This window comes from Gavia stellata, chromosome 12 (genome assembly GCF_030936135.1).
Source record: "Gavia stellata isolate bGavSte3 chromosome 12, bGavSte3.hap2, whole genome shotgun sequence".
Taxonomy (NCBI): Eukaryota; Metazoa; Chordata; class Aves; order Gaviiformes; family Gaviidae; genus Gavia; species Gavia stellata.
In genome coordinates this window covers 16,724,672-16,747,302 of record NC_082605.1, presented here as the reverse complement: position 1 = coordinate 16,747,302, position 22,631 = coordinate 16,724,672, and the positions used below count along the sequence as shown (strand labels likewise).

Below are 22,631 nucleotides of genomic sequence, written 5' to 3'. Positions count from 1 at the left end.
CCCAACTTCTACGAAAACATGACCCTGAATAAATACAATCAAGAGGATACCACAGTAAGTGTCAAACATCACGCGTTTAAACCCTCTTATTATTTCACATGTACGCTCAAATGAAATTAAGAGGCTTGAGAAAGATCCTGCGGAGTAAGAAATTTCTTATCCTAGGGAAACTCACATGCCTTCTGCTACTGCCCCCACAGCCAGAATAACTGAGAAAGTAGGAAGCCTGGGAATGTGATGGTAGAGGTGACAAGATGGGTGAACAGGCTGTGCTCCTGGGTTAGTACTGTGGTTACTCATCTGTGCATAAGCCTAAAAAAAGGATGATTAATTATTTCTTCTTGTAAGATACACAAAGATTAACTTACAAACAGGCAAAACCGCTGGTTTTCCTTACTGCTGTTCTCTCAATTGCTTTCCCCCACCCACCAGAAAAGCACAAGAAGCGACAGGCTCTTTGGACCATTGCAGCTCACATATACATGTATTTTAGCACAAAAGGGCAAGCAGCAAGTCCAGAATGCAGAGTAGCAGGTTATGTTCTGAGGGGGAAAAAAAAGCATTTACCCAAGATGGCTAGGAAATTACTTAAGATACATATAATGTAAGATATATATGATATATATATATTGTATTTTTATATATATAAAAGCTTAGGATGAGATGGGGGATAACTACATAGAATCAATATATTTGAAGTAAAAGCTTTGACTTGGTGAAGAATACCCATTCAAGATCTCATTTAAAGCCGATATTAAACCCTATTGGTATCAATCAGTTTTGGGGATTTAAAAGCAATTTTTTTTTTAAGCACACTTAAGTTTAACTAACATTTGCTTTCTCAAATTTGTATCTATAGAAAGGCAAGTTACAAGCTAGCTCAGCCACAGTAAAAACTGTGCACTCAACAAATCCAACAGGAGATACCACGTAATTGTGTTCCCTGCCACCGCTTGCCCCGAAGTCCGTGCCACATGAGGAAATGCTCACTCCTCTACCTTGATGGCCCTGCTGTGTGCCTCCCTGCCCCTACTGCTGTGCTGCTTCACAGTCATATGCAATTGCGTTTATTTATATCAGCCCACAGGCCAACAAGAAGGCTTTTGTCTCTGAGAGCAGCTACCTATACACATTCCTGCTTTTTTCCTTTTCTGGACATGTTCCTATATAATTTTCCATGCGCTAGCTGCCCTATTGCTTCTAAAGCTATGCTGCAGAAAAAAAAAAAAAGTAATTTCCTTCTTCAGAAAGAAGATAATTTAATTTTAATCTTAATCTCTTTGCCCAATAACAACAACAGAATAATCAGAATCACAGTATCCGAGCAGTTCACTGCGACACAGAAACTACGCTGATGCTGCCTGCAGGTGCCTTTCACAGCACCCAGGGTTTTCCCAAATCCTCACCCATCCAGCTGCCGTGCCCTCATAGTGCACACACTTCGCTTTCCTTCCATGGGAAATCAAAAGGGGCAAGGAGATAGTGAGCATCTGCATTGTGTCCCGGTGTTTAGGCGGAGTCCAAAGAGATAAAGACCCAGATTATTCACACATATAAAGTACTTAGGGGCCCAGATTTTCGGTTTAAGTGATTTCCCTTTGGATGCAAAGACAGAATGAATCCTATTCTTTGTTAGCAACTAACTGCTCACTCGTCCCTTCGTTCTGGGCATCATGTGTAATAGCTTTTCCCTTCTTGTCTGCTCAACTGGTCCCAATTATTTGCTTTTTAAATGTAAGCTCTACAATTCTAAGATCCATACACATTCCCGCTAAATCAGACTGAGAACCACATTGTGATCTTACAGAAGAAAATATTACCAAGTTGTCTTTGTGACAGAATACTGAGTAGGTATAAAATTGCAATGGTCTCTATGCCAGGTTTTTTTTTAAGCTCTCTGCCTGTAAGATGAAAGTCTAATTTGATATTTTTGTAGTTATATAACAGTTCTAATATTTTGTGACATTTTGTATTGTGACACTATAGATGAAATTGTCATCGGACTGACACCCTTTACTGTTTATTCCTTAATTACAACTGTTAACAACACCGCAGAGAAGCGTGCTAATCTGCCATCACATATTATGAAAACAACGTTATTGTTACAAACACCAACACCCACTCAACAGGATATTTCTAAGATGGCAGTTTCTGTAAAAACTTATCAGTTTAATGGACACTTCAATAGAAAAAGTTTTAAATGAACTCTTAATATTCCCGTTGAAAACATACAACAATTTTATATCACAGCTGAAGTTTTGATTTTATTGTGTCAGTGATTCTTCAGCTAATTTAAATTCAGACAAAACTGAGTGCCTAATTTCCCGGAGAACAGCATCTGCAGACTACCCAGACTTCCTATAGTTTTCAGCTAGCAGTTAGTTCTCTAGTTCTGACTGGATCATAAACTCCCCACCAACAGCTAATCAGTGAATAACTTAACTATGTTTAATTAACTAAAAGAACACAAGCTTTTTAGTGCATAGATCCAAAGCAGTCAGGACATTTATGAGATATGTTGCTAAAAAGTACCTCAGTTTCAATGAAAGTAATTAAAACAACCCTACTATAAAAAAAAAAAAATTATCTGTGTGGCATGGAGATGCATAGATCAGTTCACTGCAGCCTAGCAAAATTTGTAACAATTACATTTTTATATCCTCAAATACTGGCAGAGGTAAATTTTTTTTCTCCTACTTCCAGGTTGGAGGTGGAAGTATGTTGTTGTATATGAGATTAAATTTTAACAATATATTGACTCAAGTCCAGGTTCTTAATTTAAAAAAAAATACTTTTTTTCTAGGCTTCCTTTGCTTAGGAAGGATGAAATTTCTGCAGGCCAAGTCACACACCTGGAAGGATCTTCCACTGAACTGATACTTTAAAAAGCACTGCACTAGAGCAGTGAAAATTTCATACTGAGTTAACCCAGTGTACAATCAAAACTCACTGATACTGCACCTCTGTAGAAGGAAGCTGAGGAGCTGTTCAATGGCTGAAAATTAAAATATTATCTCAACTTCTATGTATGCTTGGTTCTTGGACAGCCACTGACAGATACCTTTCAGTTTGCTTCTTTCAAACTTTTCATGCCTAAGCAAAAGTTCTCACTTGTAGATTATGTCAACGTAAAGAAAATAGCATTAAGAGCAGCCTAGAAGTAGCAAAAAGCCCTAGAGATTCGTTTACTTTTTCTTGTCTCTACCTACCCATTAAACAGGAAATACAAAGTAGGCAGGAGGAGGTTGGGAAAAGCAGCAGTGATTACTGGAGAGAGGTGCAGAAGCAATGAAAGTGGCAATGACAAAAATCAGGGAAAGCAAGATGTGAAATTCAAGGTGTTCCTTCTACAGCTGCTCTCAGGAAGGTTTTTACAGATTCCTGGTGCTAAACCAAGGCTACTCTGTCCGATGCAAACAGCCTGCCTTTCCTGTTAACGGTAAATTCCTCCTTTCTCCCTCATCCCCAGAGAGGCATAGGGCACAGATGACTGCAGTGAAGAAAGATAATGCATGTATCTGTCTTTACTTATCACACTTATATGTAGAAACAGAGGATTAAAAATAACCTAAAACTCTTCTCATACTGAAAAAGCAATTGCCTTGGTGGGTTTCTGTACACCAGTGTTTCTTACTTTTGATCCTAAAAGCCCCTTTGAGGATTGCTTCTCTACTACAGAATAAAAATCAAGACTTGAACACAATGCAACAGTGGAAGCAAATTATCCAATATACTTCGTTTTCATTTAAATTATTTACATTACAATTTAATGGCATGACATTCTGTTGCCTGGTCTGGATGATCTCGCTGCTTAAGCCATAAATTACAAAACAAAATGAAACTAGAGTGTTTATTTTTGTGAATCTTCTTCTGGGTAGCTTATGTTCTGGTTCGTAGTTTTCATTTTCTTAAAACCAATAGGAACTTCTGCTCTTCCTAAAAGAAACTCTTCCCACTTGGGAAGAGATTCTTTTATTGATGCCCAATAGAGAGTCTGAGAAAGATATAAGAAAAAATAAACTTAATTTCAAAATCTGTGTCAGCCTGTTTAAAAACAATAAAGATATGCAATGCATTATTAAATCTTGCTTTATGAGTGAAGCAATTCAGAAAAGAACAATGTACTTACACATGAAATTTCAAACCTCTTGTACGATACAAAGTACCAGCCTGGAAAGATTTCTTTCTGCAGCATGAACTGTGAAGTGACTGAATGTGCCCTCTTGTGGTAAGCAACAGATTGGTTTAGACCCTCACAGTACCTTTAATAAAATATTTTTCATGATAATAAACTTTTCCAAGAGCAGCTTTTATATTTAATTATGTATGTTAGTGGAATTTAATTTTGAAGTGGGAAAAATTGTTTAAAGTTATAAAGAAAAAGTGCTATGTAAATTGGTTATTCTAGAAAGGTTTGCAGTAATGTAGTTTGAAATATTGGAGTAAAATTTTAGCTGTGATAAATTACTGATGAAGTATTGGCTCCAATATTTGGATCACAAATGGAAAAAAAAAAAAGCTGTATACTTATCCTGTGGTCTAGGAAAACCACTATGGATTATCTAACCCTTTCTCTGCATTACCCTGTGCCTCTGAGTAATAAATTTAACTTCTGTTTTATCTGTGGAATGGACATACCATTCATCGTTTCTGTGTTGGTGTCCTAAGGATAACTTTGTTGTTTGTAGGATTTTGAAGAAAATTTTAAGTGCCATGCATACTTTTTTTCCCCCACAAAATACTATGATCAAAGAGCAGTATTAAGCCAACACTTTAACCCATCCACCAATGTAAGTGTTCAGTATTTTTAGACATCGATGTCCATTCAGAAAAAAAGTAATTCTGTAGTAGAAAACATTTATGGCACATATGTATTGAGCCTTTTTTTCTTTACTTGTTTAAGTATGTAATGTAGAAGAAGCGTACCGCAAAACTGAACATCTCCCTGCAGAGTATTAGATTCCTGGCTAATCATTTTGATCCTTACATGTAACTCAGATGTAACTGTGGCTCTTGCAGATTTACAAAAATATTTTCTTCAACAGATTTACTCAAAGAAATCTTTTTTGACAAGCATATGTGCTGTCACACAAAACTACTCCAACTTAGCAAGCTGGGGATCCATTATAGCCATAACTTTCAAAGTATATTAATACAGACACATATATGGCTGAGTGAAATATGCTCAGAAGTGTTTTGGAACAAAGCACGCACAAGAATTTTGTACCATGAAAGAAAGTTTTCTTTTTCCACTATTTATAGCACTCTTCTCTGGAAGTATAAAAAAGGCTGAAATAGGATCTTCTCCTTCAAATAGTAACTCTGTTCTCTCTAAAATTCAGCCACTGCTGCAGAGTGTAGACATCTCTGCAGCCATAAGCAATTGCTGTGCATTCTCCAATTTGTGCAGACTTCGGTTTACATGCCGCAAGCAGCTTAACACCTAACACAGGACATAGGAAGAAGCAGTCCAAAACTGATCCAAACAACTCTAGAGGTGCCTTGAAAATCCTTGAGGAGTCTAAAACTACTTCTGAACACAGTCAAAATAGGTTCAATATTAGTGGCTTGGCATCTTTCTTAGCATCATTCAAGATGTCCAGCTATCCAGGAAAAAAACATACCCTTTTGCCTGAAGTCCCTAAAAAAAGAATAAATCACTGAATGGGCATACTCAGTGTGCATCCTGTCACAGTGATAGGAGTAGGCTATGTACAAAATACAATGACAAGACAAAAACTTTCAACAGTAACTAGAACAAGGTATTGCTATGCCTCTCATTTAAGTAATAGCCTAAGCATTACAACACTTGCCCAGCAGGTGTGAAACTAATGTACAATACACCTCTCTTCACAGGCTGACAGTACTAAAATCTACACCTTTTCCCTCCTTTGACAGTGCCCTAGCACACAAACTAGCATGGGACACTCCGTGCTACTATGCCTGTGGAAACTAAGCCACCATACAATGAAGAACCCACAAACCACTGGTGCAAGAAACACAAGTGGGAATCTGACTCAGTGGTCTTGTGGTTACGAAGTTTAGTTTGCATCAGGAAGAGCTGTGCTCCAATTCCTCTTCCCAGGACTGTTTCTGTCCTCATCATTCATTCATCACTGCGTAATACCGATAAAACAGTCTTGAGACTAGGGAACTGAACACATTACGTTGCATCGGGTTAGTACTTAGTTCTCCGAGTAACTTGCTGTTCAAAATCTTTACCTTTAAATAATGTTTTAGGGACTACAGGTTGAAAAGTAAAAATCGAGTGTTCCTACTATAGGAGTACTTTTCGTAAGCTGCCATACAACCATCAAATAACTCTGAGAAGTGAAAATTTCTCTGTTCATGCTGATAAACTGTTGACCCTAAAATGTGAAGATGACAATCTGTGGCAAACTGAAAATGGGATGACCATATAAAACAAAGTAAATAGCTCTGACATAACCAACACAGTTATCTTCTGATATTAATAATATTAATTTTTATATTTGACTTAATTTTTAAATAAAAGTTTGCATAGATCTGAAAGCTGCTAAATATTTCCACCAGAATGCTCCAGAATCTAGGGACCTTGCCCCAGAATTTAGGTTCAGCTTGCTACACAGAACACAGGCCTTTGGCTATACCAGTCACTGGATTTTAAAATCAATTATTTTCACTTTAAGAACACGCTTCGGGGGAAAAAAAAGCAAAATATTTGGTAAACAGCAAATGAAAAGACAGAGTTCTAGGACTTACTTCCAACTTAACAGTATCAGGATGTGGAAGTAAATACACTCTTTCTTGCAGCTTTTTTTCTGCTGCTTCTATATCCTAAAACACAGGCAAAGTACATTTTAAGAAAAAATACTGGGAGTATTAAAAGGAAAATGCACACTCACATAAAGACATTTAATTAAATGAACTCATTACAGCTAAACAGCATTCAAATAACAACACTGAAGTTCAAATCTTTCTGTTCAGTCATTCTGAAATCCAACTTGTACTAGTAAAACTAACATCCTACAGTTTCTAAATATGTTTGCTGTACCTTTTTGATACAAGAATAAATTTCATTACCACATAAGACTGTTGCTGTAAAACACCATTATTCTTTCTGGACACTAGGGTAAATTAAAGTTAAATTCTGTTCTCTAAAACATACAAAAATGGGGGGGACATGACAGAATGGTTTTCTTGGTGCTGCATGAAGGCTGAAGTATGTATTCTAGCTACTGTAACTGTAAAGTAACTAGGCAAATTATGTGCAAGATCTTTACTCCTCAAGACAAAGATGACTTGCTAATATGCATGCATAACATGTGCACAAAAATGTAGAGCTGCAGCAAGCTGTTCACCAGACAAACTTGGATGACAATGCACCTCACACAGCTTTCTTACAAAAAATCAGTATTTGGGTTTCTGCTCATCCAGTGGATGTGTGCTGGATTCACAAAGGCCTAAATAAATTTTTTAAAAAAGAAACAACCAAAACCCAACAGCAACAGACAAATCAAAACATCCCCCCAAACTAACTGCCCTCCCCCTTTAAAGTTCTGACCCATTCTTGTGGGCTTAGTTCCATACCCAAACATTGAAGAGATTGAGTGGTGGGCAGATGAAGAGAGACAGAAAGGGACGTGGGAGTGGGGTGTGAAGAAGCCAAAGCTGAACAGAGTGGAGGGGGAAAGAAAGTATAGCAGATGGCAGAGTTGGGAGCAGAGAGCGGGTGTGAAGAGTACAACAGAAAAACTAAATGAGAGAGGAAATTCCCCAAAGGGACTTCCCAAATATTCACCACCACTGCCGCTGAAAAGAAGAGTGAGATTCTGGAGAGGCATATCCACAAGAGAGACCAAACATGATTACTCGTATTGAATAATAGCCAGTCTGAATACATCAATAAGTAAACAGTGCTTGACTCAAGTTTAGTTTGAAAAATACGATTCAAATTCAGTAGAGTATGGTTAATAAAAGCAAAAACCAGCCTTACTGTTAGCTGAAGTTCAACTTAGTGATACAGATACACCCAGTTCATTCAGTTTACAGTGTTCATCTTATTCTATTTCATTAATTCCTTTTACAGCATGACTGTATTCTTCTGTACTTAAGTACAAACCAAATCCAAGCAAAACTGTTCTCCCTTTTCTACAGCAAAGTGCATATCCTTGTAGGAAGCTAAAGGATGTCTGAGAAGGAGCAAACTAAATCTCAGATTTATCCAAATCCTGGGAAGTAGCAAGTGGCTGCCCCTTTCCAGGTGAGAAAAGACTAACAGGGAATAAACCTAAGGGGGGAATATGGGCAAAGATGGAAGCCATTTGAAGTCACAATGTCAAAATAACAGAGGATAATACAGACTTAACTAACCTAAGAAGGAATTTCTCCATTGCATGTACTTAGAGCAGATACACCACAAATAGCACCAAATGAAGTTCATTATCAGTATGGCTCTGACTAAGTCTGGAGAAGTTATCACCCTACTGAAAAGAAGGATCAATCCGTAATATTAATTTCATATTCTTCCATAGGATTTTCCTCCCTTCCAATTCCTTCTTCCAAATTCCTGTAGGAATTTTCACAGGAAGGAATAATATTAGTCAAGATTATTATTTTTTTATATACTCAGCTAAGTCACTGCAATGTTTACGGTGATAGGAAATGAGAGTCTTTCAGGCAAGAAAGGAGACGGCAGTTGTGCATATATGTTTAGTAGAGAAGGTCATTTTGGCATAGCCTAGATATTGGATGTGTCTTTTCGTTGCTCACTCCAGTTTGTATGTTGTGCAGTCTATTGTCATTCAGAATACTGATTTAATGACAGACAGTGAAAGAAATTTTTGCTGGAAGGTGTAGTATGCTTTAGAAAATAACTGGAACTACTGAAAGATTAGATGGCACTTCTTGTGTGTCTCCTACAAAGCTTACCAGCTGTATAAAAAGAAATACCCATCCTCAATATAAAAATAAATACGTCAGCAGTGTAAACATCTTTGGAAAAACCAGTAAATCTAATATGTCACAGTACCGAAAAAAGAGAGCATCTTACAACACTTCCCCTAAAACCACAAGGACTGAACAAAAACAATTCAAGACCCTTCCCCAGAGGTAAAATGGAATGCATGACACATGCATCGCTTTTAGGGGACCAAATTCATCTGTCACTTATATTGATATCAGTCTGGCAGAATCCCACTTAAATAATTCTAGAATTACATGCCTGTGAAGGAAAGCAAATTTGGTCTCAATTACCTTCCCAATACTAACTACTATACAGCATATTCTTTATTTCCCATTTCATGTTATAAGCTGTTGCACAGTAATACATATTTCTAAACATAAGAAATATTACTGACAAACAAATGTCATAAATCAGATTATAAATACTGGTGTTAATTTCTGCTTTTATTATGACAACATTATATAAGTATCAAATGATACATACTTCCTTAATCTGCAGTCTCCCTATAAAGACATCAAGGAAAATACTCTGATAATTATGTTAAAATGCTGAATAAGTGCTTATAATGTTAAAATTTCAATTAAAAAAAATGTTTAGTTCCTTGCTTCCTACTGATGAGTAAATAAATTAATTTTGAAATGCTTTCCTGTGCATAAATATCAACTAGCACAGAGAAAGAAAAATGTCTTTTGCTATGATCACATACTGAAAACAACTGATTTTGCTTACATGCAGAAAACCAGAAATGCAAATAAAAAAATAACACTTCATCATGTCCATGTATTTTTGAGTAGGCCAAATCAACAACTCTCCACATGGTAACTGTGAAATGTACAGTGCCTGGTATCAGGAACAATATTCTGAAGCTGGCACATTAATCAGTCTTGTTTTCAAGCTTCTCATATATTATTCTGCATAATTTTTTTTTTCCTGTTTTCTTCTGTTATCAGCAAGCATCTGCAGGAGTGCATGCCTGTTAAAACTAGTATAAAATTAATAGATTTAAACTGATTTATGCTACTTTATCCTGCAACAGAATTTGTTTTGATACATATGTTTTTGCTTTTTTTCCATACAAACACCAACATTTTTGACACTTGAAAGGAACAATTTTGAGGATGTGACAGAAGATGGCAAATATCTGTTTAACTGCAAAAATATTTACACTCTGTATATGTCTGAGCTATTGTTAACATTTCCAATACAACAAGCTTTCAGCATACAGAAATACACCCTGCATTTATTATGTTCGCCTGTATATGTTAACTGAGAATGCATTTATAAAATACAAATAATTTATAAAAAACTCTATTTATGAAATAAAAATCTATTATAAAATGCATATGGAAAATGGGGGTCACAATGGCTGAAATTACTAAATCAATGGAGCATGAACTATGGAAAAAATTAACAAACCATCCACTTCTCCCCAGCCTCCCACACTTATCTACACCTACAACAGAGGGGTTTGATTGCCCCAGCCAAGAACGCACCAGTTTACCAGAGTCCAAGTTGAAAAATATTCCTTGTCACAGAATAGTTAAGAAGGCACCCCAGATTAACTGTTCTGCCTTGTCTGCCACTCCCTAAATATAGCTTCCATTTAAATACAAAGAGGGCCTGCAACAGAATCACACCCACCCAAAATGTGAACATTTTACATCTTAACCAGGCTCTGCATGAAGAAACAAAAAATTTTCGGTGACACAAATTAATCTTGTAATTTTCTAGAGTAAAACTTACTGTTTCAATAAACACAATATATGCAATATGGACCCTTAGTAAGTAAGAGTTTAAAGAAAATGCATGAGGTATGGTTTTCTGCTGTTTCCTGAACAACAGACAAACATTTTTCAAATGCGTGCTCATGTCAGTGGTCAAGTGCAATCTCTCCAAACCCAGATACCTAAGCTAGGGGTTCCAGAAGAGGTTTTAACATTGCAGTCCCTGCCAGCAAACCTAGATCTTTTTAATTGCCCATTCTCAAACGTCTGCTGAATTTACCTAGGAAACGCAAATCTTACCTAAATATGACAACAGGTATGTAGAACAGCTATTAACATTATTAACAGTATCACCACTAGGAAGAGCAGAAACACCAAACACTGCTTTTACAGACTTGCAATTAAGATTCTCGAAGTCACTCTACACCTCTTTAAAGAAAAACATTAAACTGAGACCTTCTTCCACAACTTCACATAACCATAGTGGGATAATGGTTCCTACCCTGGACTAAAAGCATTATAGGCTGGTCAGCCCCTATTTCCAAACATATCCTTGTATCTTGAATCAAAGTGTGGAGGTGCTGCGAGTATTGTCAGACTCTTGAGTTCTCTTAGGCAGACATGTAATAGCATGTGTTGCATCTCTACATGTACTTAAAAAAAAAAAAAGAAAAAGATAGTAGCAGCTGCCACCACGAGGCTCATATAAGAAGGGCATGGGAAATAGGTAGTGATGCCATCAGATAATAAAGACTTGTCATTTAATACTTTTGGTCAAGTTCCAGAAAAGGGAACTGTATATAGGAGAATTCAAATGATAACTATAGAGCAAACACTTTTTTTTTTTTTAAATTCTCTAAGCTACATAACCATGACATTTCAATGCGGTTCCCGGTAGTTGCAGAAACTTACATTTAAAAGTGCTGCATTCCTTTTATGAGCTGCATCAGCTGCTTTAGTTTGCCATGTCTTTTTAGTCTTTTTGTCTCCTAGATAAGTCTCCATCTGCTGTAGCAGCTCTGATCTCTGAGACAGTCTACAAAGGAAAACATTTTGCTAAGTGGGTAGAACATTTTGCTCAGGAGCTAGAAAATAACCTTTTTACCTTACCCAGTTTTCGCAAAACTATGGGGCTAATTAAGCCGGCTGTAGGGTGGGTGTGCTGGGGGAGGGAAAAGGTACAGGCAGACACCACCTGCTGTGCTTGTATGAAGCTATAATGTTGCAACCAGCAGTCCTCACATGCTAAGGTGCTTAGAAGCACTGAATCTGCCGGCTCAGGAAAGACAGGGTGGGTTGGAGGTGACTTGATCAGTACTACTCTTGCTCATTGGCAAGTACTAGCTGTTAACAAGAAAAGCAGATTTTTCTGAATCATTACTGTATTTGCTGCACAATCTGAGTTTACAGGGCAACAAAGAAGTAATTGTATAATTGAGGCGTAGAGTGAGAGAATCCAATTACCTTCCCCAAACAGGAATTTAATGGTGACAGGAGGTTAATAATGGAGATCTTAAACCAGTACCACCATTGGAAGTCAAAAACCTCATCAACCTAAATACCCTTAACGGCAAGCAAGGATGCTAATTCCAATAGTTCATGAAGGAAGAGTGCCACCTCCTGGAACACCAGCCGCTCGTTGAAATACAACTGTGCTCTGTATAGAGCTGGATTCACTGTTCACAGGATGGTCATGTGCAGTGAGGGAGGTCTTACAAGACCACAACAGAAACTGCTGCGAGGCAGACCGCAGCACTGAACAATTACTTACATCTCCTCATGTCTTCTAGCAAGGTGAACCTCCTGAGCCAGATAGGATGACATTTTCAGTTGTTTGCCCCAGTTTTGTCACTCTATTAAAGGAAAACCAAGTGAAATTAAAATCTTCCAAAGACATACATGAACATACACTTTTCAGTATTAAACAATTCAACGTTGAAAAGTTTCACGCATTATATTTATGTATCAGCTATCTACACAAACCTTGCTTATAAATTTTAATATTCACCACAAGACATTGTTACATTATACTTTGAATACATGCACACTACTAATGTGCACAGTATGTTTCAGGAAAATCTCACTGTATTCTAATATTTTATGAGAACTAAAATTTGACTTTCAAGTTTCAGATTTAGCATTAAGTTTTCTCAAGGTTCAGATGCTTACAGCCACACACACAAACTATGTGCTTGCATAATTTGTGCATTACTGTTTACCTTAGTGATTTCTGGCTTTTGTCACATTACTCTGAACAAAGTTATACTTGTAAATATTGGTTATAACTACTTCTCATAGATCCAGTGCCCTGTTCATAGGAATCTATGTTTAAGTACAGGGATGAAAGCTGCTAAACCAGTTTAACTTTTGAGTGCTTGGAAAATTAAGTGAAAACTTCTTGAGCTCAGCTCTTCAGCACTGTAACACAGTACATGATGGAATACACAGCTTAAATTTACATCTTACTGATTTATCTGAGATGTGAAGGAAATCAACTGTCCACTGTATGCAAATCAAAGATCCTACAGCACTTTACAGAGGGCCGAAAGTGTTTTGCAGTCTAGTATTCTTCCACCTCAATGTGATGCAGTTGCCTCTAAGTAAAATTAAAGAACCTATCATGCGTTCTCAATGTTGAAGAGTGGGAGAACTAAAGATCTCATCAAGATACGAGAGCATCAAGGCCTCCTGTCAAGAGACTCACACATAACTTTGAAGCAAGTTATTTACATGTGCCCTCTAACTTCAGCAGAGCCCATTTTCTGTGGATGCATGTTTCATCACACTCTGAAAAAACAATTCCATGCAACTAGCCTATTGCTAATGCCTCCCCTTCGTTTAATAAGGAGCACATCCCCTCTGTGCTCTCTGCCTCAGCCATGGAACTTCACGCTGTTTGCGAGACCAGGGGAGATCTCTGCTCATCGGGCAACGCCTTCACTGGCAACGGGAGAAGCTACAGCACGGGGAGCGCAACCGCACGCACCTCTGTTCTTTAGGGGAGCCTAGCGTACAAACAGCAGCCATCAACAAGCACCCAGTGCGAGCACCCTCCGCCCGCTGCACCGCGGGGCAATCGCTTCACACGCAGCTTCGCTGGGCGGCTGCCAAGGCGTGAGGCAAGCAGGCGTGAGGCAAGCTGGCCTGGGCCGCTGCAGGCAAGCCAGGTCCCCGCCGGCAGCCCCGCGCTCACCCCCCGGCTCGCCAGAAGCCCTTAGGAAGCACCTCGGGCCGAGGGGCAGCAGGAGGGAGGGGCGCTCCCCCCTCAGGCCGGCAGCCCTTGAAAAGGCGGGAGGAGGGCGGCCACAGGGAGGGGGGCGCACACGACCGGCGGCGCGCGCGCGAAGGGGCACGCAGGCGCCGCCCTTAGCCCTACCATTGGGAAGGGGGGGGGGGGGAAGGATATACGAGCCCGTCGGAATGTACCATTCTGTAGGATTGAGGGAGGAGAAGGCAGGAAAGAAAAATAAATAAATACGCAGACCTAGTTTACCTTCAGCCTCGCCGGCTTCGAAAAGGAAAGCAACCACCCACCATGGTCTCCATGACACCGTAACCTTCTCTCCCCCCCTCCCCGCTGCCATGGAGACGGCCGGAAAGGTGGAGGCTAGCCTTAGGCGCTGATTGGCCCCGCCGCGCCCCGGTAGGCGGAATCAGGAGCTGTCGGGATCCGCCTTCGCCACTGGGATTGGAGGAGGGAGAGGACGCAGGACCCAATCATTGCCGGCGGGCGCGTCGTGGCTGGGGGACGGTCTCGTGCAGTGACCGTTACTGTTGAGGGGCCGCCCCGCCGGGGGCTGCGGCGGGAAGCGGGGTCGGGGAGCGTGTGAGGCACTGTCCGCGGTGAAATTCATCGCTTGAACCATCCCTCTCCCCTGCGCACACGCACGCGAGATTTGGCAATAGTTTGGGCACACTTTTTGGGCTTTGCAGCCCAAATACAGCGGGGAAGAGTGAACCCATTCCGAGTGGCGTTGGGTTGTTGCTGAGGGTTAGCGTTGCCTGTTCTCGCGCCTTCCAGAGCCCGCTCGTCCCAACGCCGTCACGTTCTCTAGTGAGGTAGACTTACATTTGAAGCCAGTTGTTACTTCCCTACACAAGGCACGGCATTGTGCCAACTTACGTTTTTGGCACGGGAAGCGTGCTGTGAATGCCTACCAGATTCTCCACATGCATTTCCAAACCCTGTGGTGTGATCTTGCCCTCTGTATGTTGGAGAGCAGAATTTCTTCCAGGCCTCAATGCTGAAGAGTTACTGAGGCTGACTCAGTCCTTTATATTAAAATTTTTATCAAAACGTACTCCAAAAAAAAGGCACAATCAGTCTACTTTTTTGGTGAATGTTTTGTTCTTTGCAGAAAACAAACCAAATAATTCTAAGCCAAATACAGCTGGAAGTTCATTTTTCTGAATTTTCTTCATTGTTGCCTGATAGATTTATGCACGTTTGCAGCTGCAGGTGATTTCTAAAAGGTGCTCTTGAAGAGCTTGTCTTCCCTGTTGCCTTTCTAGTGCTTTAAGATGCCTCATCACGAGCCTTTCTTACTGCTGATCGGAAGTTTTTTCTTGTAATTCTTCAGCTCTTTATCTTTTCCATTTTTTCCATTATCTGATTTTCTATTTCTGCAACAAACTCGCATTAATTCACTTTATGACATATAATTAAGTGGAAATTCTTTAATGTACTTGTCAACTTACCCCTGCTTATTGCAGCAGTAAGGATAAATAGTACTTAAAATCTTTTTTTTTACCATTGTGATTTAAAGACAAGACTTTCCAATAAATGATATGGAGAAATAGAAGCCTGTCTTCATTTCTAATGGTGTGAAAAGCTAATGGTTGCGGTCTCACTAAATTTAACAGAAAGCCTAAGTGTTTTGCATATTCTGCTTTGAGCTACACCAGTTCTCTGTAATGGCAGTGATCTTTCTTTTTTGTAGTATTTAATGAATTTCAGAAAGAATAGAGACAAATTGAACTTCAGTTTACATAAGCCATTATATATGCCATTTGTGGAGAGAATGCAAAGAGCATTTTAGTTAAGCTACAGATACTATCAATTGTTCAGCGTTGCAGAAACAGAGACAGGAGGGAAACCGTAATTTCTTAATGACTGCTTTATGTGACAGTGGATGAAACACCCTGTAAGTTCATAGCTAATGAGCTATAAACCCTGCATTTAGTTTTTCAGTATTAGTGTTATTTTTTCATTAGAAGAGCAACCTAACCTAGATCAGTTCCCAACTTGTCAAGAATATAAGCTTTAAACTTCTTTTTGAAAAAAAGAACACTGCTGATAACAGCCAGAAATTTCCAATAGCAGGCTGGCTTGAATAGGTGGATCCTTGTATCTGTGAAGCGCCCACAATGAAGTCAGTGAGGCTCATTGCAGAAACAGGGCTTTATAGGTAGGGATCACTTACATGGGGAAGGGCATTCTGTTGCATATCTTAATGCACAGGCATCTAATTGTAGCATGCTTTATAGATTGTTATGATGTTGTCTGTCTCCCCCCCAGTTTCTAGTTATACTGTGCATCTTACAGAAAAAAAATATTTAAAAGTTTTTGTATGCGTGTGTCTCCATTAAATACTTCTATCTTTGTGTGAATTTACCGTTTGATCACTGGTATAAAAATTTGAAAAACTATTTACTGTCCACTTGTGCTCATATGACCGAGTGTACACTGTAACACCAGTGTAGTCTCTCTGTTGCTTGGTCGCAGTCTGCAGTAGGAGTGTTACGCATGAGATTGTGTACTCCATGAGTGCCTAAATACGAATTAAGGACTTACTGTTAGCACTGAAATGTGGGCATTGTGACCCCAGGCTTTTCTTAACCCTGCAATTTGATTTTAGCCTGAGAATTTAGGAGAAAAGGGTTTTCTGAGTGAAATTGGTGTATTGTAACACTAGGTGGCACTTAAACACTGCTAACAAAGACTTTCAAGTCTAGTGACACAAAAACCCCAGTCAAACACATTCTGTTCTAACATGCAGTTAATTATATCCTCAAAATGATGTCTTGGATTGATATTACTAAACAAACATGTATAAAATGTAATTACAGACAAGTGAAATAAATACTGTAGGCTTATAATTGCAAGATATGTTTTTTGCTTGTAATATGCTACACACCTGTGCGTAGTTTATGTAGCTAGTATTTTATTTTGTCATTTTTACTAACATTTAGAATGGTGCGATTTAGCTTTATGTGCTTTTATTTACTGGTACCAACTTTTGCCATATGTCAGTTTTTAAAAAATGGAATGTTTTTATCTATCGGGATTTTAAAACAGGAGTATTTCAAAGGGAAAACAATAAGAAAGGAGGTTTTTTACATGAAACCACTTCCAAATTTTTTTTCAAATGCATATATTTTAGTTTTTTTCTAATTGCTTTGCTTTCCTCTTCTTTCTTTACTTGCCTTTTGGAGGTACACCTCTGTTGCTATAGTAGCTTCATATCCCCTTGGAGGTCCAAAGTCTATCTATCATCTGTTCAGAAACATTTCGTAAGTGATACCACTGGTAAAATATACCAGGCCTACGGGACAGTCTAAGAGCCGTGAAATCCCATCAGAGCAGCTTGTGGGCATCACCTTGGGTTCTGGCAGTTTTTCCTATCAACTGCAGAAGCATTTCCATCAACTGCACAAGCCCTGTGCGAAACTGCTTTAAGTTACAACAAGCTAAAAAGGCAAAGGTGTGCAAGGAAATGTCTTCCCAGTGCAGGAGCAAGCTAATAAAGCATCAAACCAAGAAAGTGCAAAAATGGACTTCCAGTTCCTTGTTCCCCTCACATTCCGATATTCAGGGCGTTGCTCTCTACCTTACTGTTGGCAGGTCTCATACCTGTTCAGGGTTACAAACCGTTCAGGTACCATTCTCTGTTCAGGGTTACAAATAGTTGTTTTCTCTGTGTTAGTAAGATCAGAGCTGAGATGAAGCTCATGAACGGCAGGACAACCCAGCAACACGTTCCTGTATTTGCATTTTGTTATTTGGCAGCTGAAGACGTGTATTTGGTGCGGGGAAGACTGGTACACGTGTGGAAGTCACATTTTGTTGAAAGAAAATTGCCAGTGAATTACTGTATGCTTAGACAAACTAATGTGAATAATCTGTGTGTGCTTGTTGGAATTGCCCCTAGACATCAGGAGACCTGTTTCAGGTGAACCAGAACCCAAACAGCAGACAAGGATGGGCTGAACACCCATCAGCCAGTGCAAAAATAGTTGTCCAAACTAGAGACAGTTGGGTTCAGGTTCAGAACAAGAGTTGGAAGACCTGTGGGAAGAGGAAGAACCGACGGCTGTGAGTGGGAGGGCACAGAGGTGGTGGAACCCCAACTGGTTTGTGTGCCTGTGAAAGTGCAGTATAAAACTGTGGATCAGGCCCGGCCAAACTCTGTCCAACATCAAAGAAAAAATAATGGTTTTGGTAGAAGGACATAAGGAAGAGAATATTTTCTTTATGCTTCAAGTAGAGATAAAAACCTGATAAATAGGACAAAGCTCAGAAAAATCTGTATTCAGCTGCAAATTATTTGATTTTTTTTTTTTTCTTTTGAGAAAGATCCTTTTAGGTTCTGGAACAGACTTTCCAGGTAGTAGTAGATATAGCTGTGAAATATAAACTAGCCTAGACAATTCTTGAGACAGTTTACTGATACACCCACTCAGTATTGTGAAGGGGATACGTGCCCTAACAGGTGCCTTCCATCAGTAGTTTCTGAGGCATAGCTACTTCTTTTTGAAGATTCCAAGAAAATAGTTTGGCCCTTGAGTAATAACATTAAGACTTCTCTTTAAAAAAAAAAAATAAAAATCTACAGGCCTCAACTGACTTTAACAGAAGTACAGGTAGTAGAATGTTTTACAAGTAATTATAAAAACTATTTACAGTAATTAGCTTTAATCTAATTGCTTCTCAGCATGTTAGGATAGTAAATTACAGCTTTATTTCAAACAACTCCTGTTTTCCCTAAACTGAGCACAGGAAACCCAGTGAAAACAAACACTTGGAGAACCACCATTCTCAGTTCCTGTTTGAAGTGTGTCGAACGGGGATGCTTAGCTTTGATCTTACAAGCAGCACTTCACTTCCCCATGTAGGCTACATCTTTCTTCCCTTGCACACTGAGAATGTACTCCTCCTGAGAGCAGCAAGAGGATGCACGTGAACAAGAGGGACAGAAATACACCTTTTGGCTCTCAAGTGAGAGAGTCACATCAGATGATTTATACACGAGAAGGCTGATTTTCCTAGGCTCCCTCCCTAATCGGTACAGGGAGATAAGCTCTCCGTGACAGTGGTGCAGAGCATGAGGCTGAGCATTTGGGGCTGCTCTGAAGGACCAGAGGTATCTGGTACAGGGAGCTTTGAGAAACTGGCTTCCTCAGCTTGGTGCCTATAATGGTGTACCTGATCAGTTTCTGATCATCTGCTTCAAAACCAACAACAGCTTATGTCTATCACAGACTCCTGGACTGTGACTGGTTTTCTCGAGACTCATCTTGCCTGCTGCGTGGATGGAAAGCCTGTCAGCTTTGGTCTGACTTGAGGTTGCTGCTTGAAACTGTAGCAAGTTTACTGAGGAGCAAGTCAGTGCCTGCTAATGTTTGTGTGAATCCAATCATGTGCAGGCACTGCTGGTTATTTAAAAAGTCTTCCAACTGCTTTCCCACACTGCTTTGAGCGGACTGGGGTATTTAACTTTGTGTCCACTCTTGCTCTGGGATGATGATAGACACCATCTTCAGTTTTAGTCCATTTGCACTGGGTATACAAGTCAGCCTATAAATTTTATCCACTGTAAGTAAGTAATGCTATTGCCATCTGGTCTTACATTAAAATTGTCTTATTCTGTAATGATGATACATCTACAGAAGCAAAAAGTACTTTGAATTCTAATATATGCATTTATGTGACTGTCAAGATGCCTGATATTAATAGCTTGACTTTTACTGTAAGCAGAGGTAGAAGAAATAACACCACCTTCACAGTTCTGGCAAAGTTTCCTTATGAGCTGACTTCTCAGCCCATAGTTTCTGTCTCTGTTTTTTGCCATACAAACCCAAGCAGTAGTGTTCTATTTTTTCAGTTTAGGTTTTGAATGCTTTTATTATGAGTTTCTTCAATCCCTGAGAGAAATTAGAGAGGCAACAATGCTTCTCTTATTGCATAACACCAACATTTATTGACAATAAAAATAACTGAACTTGCACAAGAAGCCAGTTTCTAATAAACCCTTTTACTAGGTTGTTGTTATGAAGGTTGAGCTTTTCATTTTTTACAAAAAGCCCACTCTTTTTAAAGAAAGGTCAGTCAATCTTTATAGAAAGATTTAATAAATGACTTTTCCCCCCTCACCAAATTTAGTCTTTTGTTGAATTGTTTCAGTTCCTGTTAAAGCTTCACAAAAATGTACCTTCTATTATATTTCTTCTAATAGGTTTCTCAGCCTTATAACTATAATAAATTTGTCAGTCTAGCTTCACTGAACACTGGACTTGAAAATCCTACCACAACAGATTATAAATATAACCATTTCTAAACCCTTTCAAGAAGTTTTACCCTTTCTTTCAACACATTTTATGTACTCAGCAATTCAGTGAAAATAACCTTTCAGAGTCATTCTTTAAACTCTCTTTCTTGGTGATAGCACAGTCGAGTCATTTGATCAGTCAGTCAGAAAACCCAGGTTCTGCTCCCATCTCTGCCAGGGTGGATTCACAGTTGGAACCACCTCGCTTAAAGCCAATGTTTTCTTAAGTGTTCATTCAGAGGAAATGACCAACTTGACCCATATAGGGCCTGATTTTCAGAGTAGCCGAGTGCTCAGAACTGCAATTTAAATCATTTTGAGCGGTGCCCTTAGCACTGCTAAAAAAAAAAAAAAAGGTCTAATGGCATCTTGTTAGGTAACCAGAAATTAAGACCCTCAGAAGTAGCTTTTATAGCAGATTTTAAAAGATATGCAAGGTTTCTTTTTTCTTTTTGCCTCATCTCTTTCCTCTGTTTTGCTTCTATGAAGGTGGTTGTTATTTTGTGTTGGGTTTTTTTTTTTTTTTAGGAGAGAAGTTACATTTTTTTAGAAACACAAAATACTGTTTTGATAACCAATTATCTTCAGGATGTGTTTTAAAGTTTGGATGAATGAATGTAAACAGAATGTAACAAAACCTTTAGAACACTAATAACCATACTAAAAGCAGAGAAGCAAGCAGCATGATCACATAAATCTAAGAAAAGCAAACAGAATCTAAATATCTCAAGCCCTGTGTCATAAAATGAATCAACTTTGCTTTATAACGCTATGTAAAGAATAAAGAGCAATGCATCATATTTGCTTTGTATGGATGAATGGGAAGCAGAGAGAGGCAAGAGTTATATAAGTAATATAAAAGCATAATAAATTAATACTTCCAAGGGACAGAAATAATCTGCACTAATCCCAAATTACAGCACATACTCTATCCTTCAATTTAAACCCCCTTCTCAGGTTTACCCATAATCAGCAAATGGAGAAAAAGATGGACTACAGCACCCCTCTTTCCTTTTGAGAGAATTGTTCACCTGAGGTCCTTGCAATCCTGCTATGGGTCATTCTACTGATTTGACCAGCTGTGGTGGTTATGGCATGTTTCTGGTCACCTGAGTTCAAGAAAAATGAAGAGGTATAGAAAAAGCTTTTAGGATGATGAAGACAGTGGAGTGAGCTTGTTTTGTGAGAAAAGATTAAAATGTTTGGCTTATTTATCAAAACAAAAGCAGGAAGAGTATCTGATTGCTTTCTACTAATAAGTGAGTAGTTAACATCAGAGGAAAAAAGCTTTTTAAGGAAAAAGATAGAGCTAGCAGAAGGACAAATGGATGTAATGAATATACCTTCTCTTGAACAGAGAAGTTTGAGGAAAGTGCTTAAGCATCAGACAAGTGAACATCTAGGACAGCCTTCCAGAAAGAGTAGAGGTGGAGGGAGAGCAAGAAAACAGATTCATTTTAACACAGACCTTCATCTGTTTGTGACTGGGAGCCTGCGACATGCCTTTCTGCATGACCTTCAGAGGGAAGCCTGACTTGCAGAGCCTTTCCAATGGCAAGTCTTCTGTAGCAGCCATGTTCTGCTGAGCAGTGCTGGTGAAATTCCAGAATCACATCACCAGCATCAATATTGTAATCAGCTGCTAGTCATCTCTGAGAGAAAACCTGGAAATTAAAGCTCCAAGTCACCTGCTGCTCTAAGCCTCTGGCTACGAATAGTATTGCAGAGGGAAAATCGACAATAAACCATGTAATGCAGAACTTCTGCAGCCTGCTTGGCTTTGCCTGCCAGGCCAGCCTGCTTGCAGTTGACACCAATGCTGTGTAGGTGTCTATAGAGTATTGCTATGCCATTCAGGCATTGGAAGGAGAATGTTTTTAACAAAATATCTCCATGTTGTGAAGATCTTTCTGTCTGCATAGGCTTCCTAATGTAAACTTCTATTACCTGTGATCTTGCTATGAGCTTTATATTACAAAGTCCTACATGACATTATTTGTAGTTGGCTGTTTGTCTGAACCTATTTCATAGCCTAAGGCACAGAAAGGCAGGTGAATTTAAATTTTAGCTTTCAAGTTGGTTTTCAAATGCTGTCAGTTTAAAATATTAAAATAACAGCAGGTTCTAACAACATTCTCAGATTTTCTTGCCCAATTGACTGTCTTTGGCTTTACTGAACAGGACTCTATTTGTAACCAGAGTTATGGACAGCACTATAGAGTCCAGGCTTTAAAATAACTGGGTAAAAATGTCAGTGCTGCCATTGACGTGAAAAGGGTCAATGCTCGGTTCTCTGTCATTTATGTTTCAGCTTAGCAATAATGTAGTAAAGGAGATTTTCTTTGGAAAGACGAAGCAGTAAGTTCAGTAAGAAATATGAGAAAATAAATACATTCCAAAGAATGAGAAAATGAC

The 22,631-nt window shown here is 39.0% G+C and overlaps 1 protein-coding gene across 2 annotated transcripts; it reads right to left on the bottom strand.

Moving 5' to 3' along the window:
* Positions 1–3,511: 3,511 nt before the first annotated feature.
* On the bottom strand, positions 3,512–14,191 carry CEP15 (centrosomal protein 15). 2 transcript variants are annotated; one of them, XM_059823549.1, is made up of 5 exons: positions 14,162–14,191; positions 12,440–12,521; positions 11,581–11,704; positions 6,742–6,816; positions 3,512–3,994 (listed from the first exon to the last, which is right to left on the bottom strand). In XM_059823549.1, exons 2-5 carry the CDS (start codon positions 12,490–12,492, stop codon positions 3,851–3,853), a joined length of 396 nt encoding a protein of 131 aa, XP_059679532.1. In that variant the 5' UTR covers positions 12,493–12,521; positions 14,162–14,191; the 3' UTR covers positions 3,512–3,850. The 2 variants fall into 2 exon arrangements, with proteins under 2 accessions (XP_059679532.1, XP_059679533.1); XM_059823550.1 differs by lacking the exon at positions 14,162–14,191 and adding an exon at positions 13,655–13,796.
* Between the last annotated feature and the right edge of the window lie 8,440 nt (positions 14,192–22,631).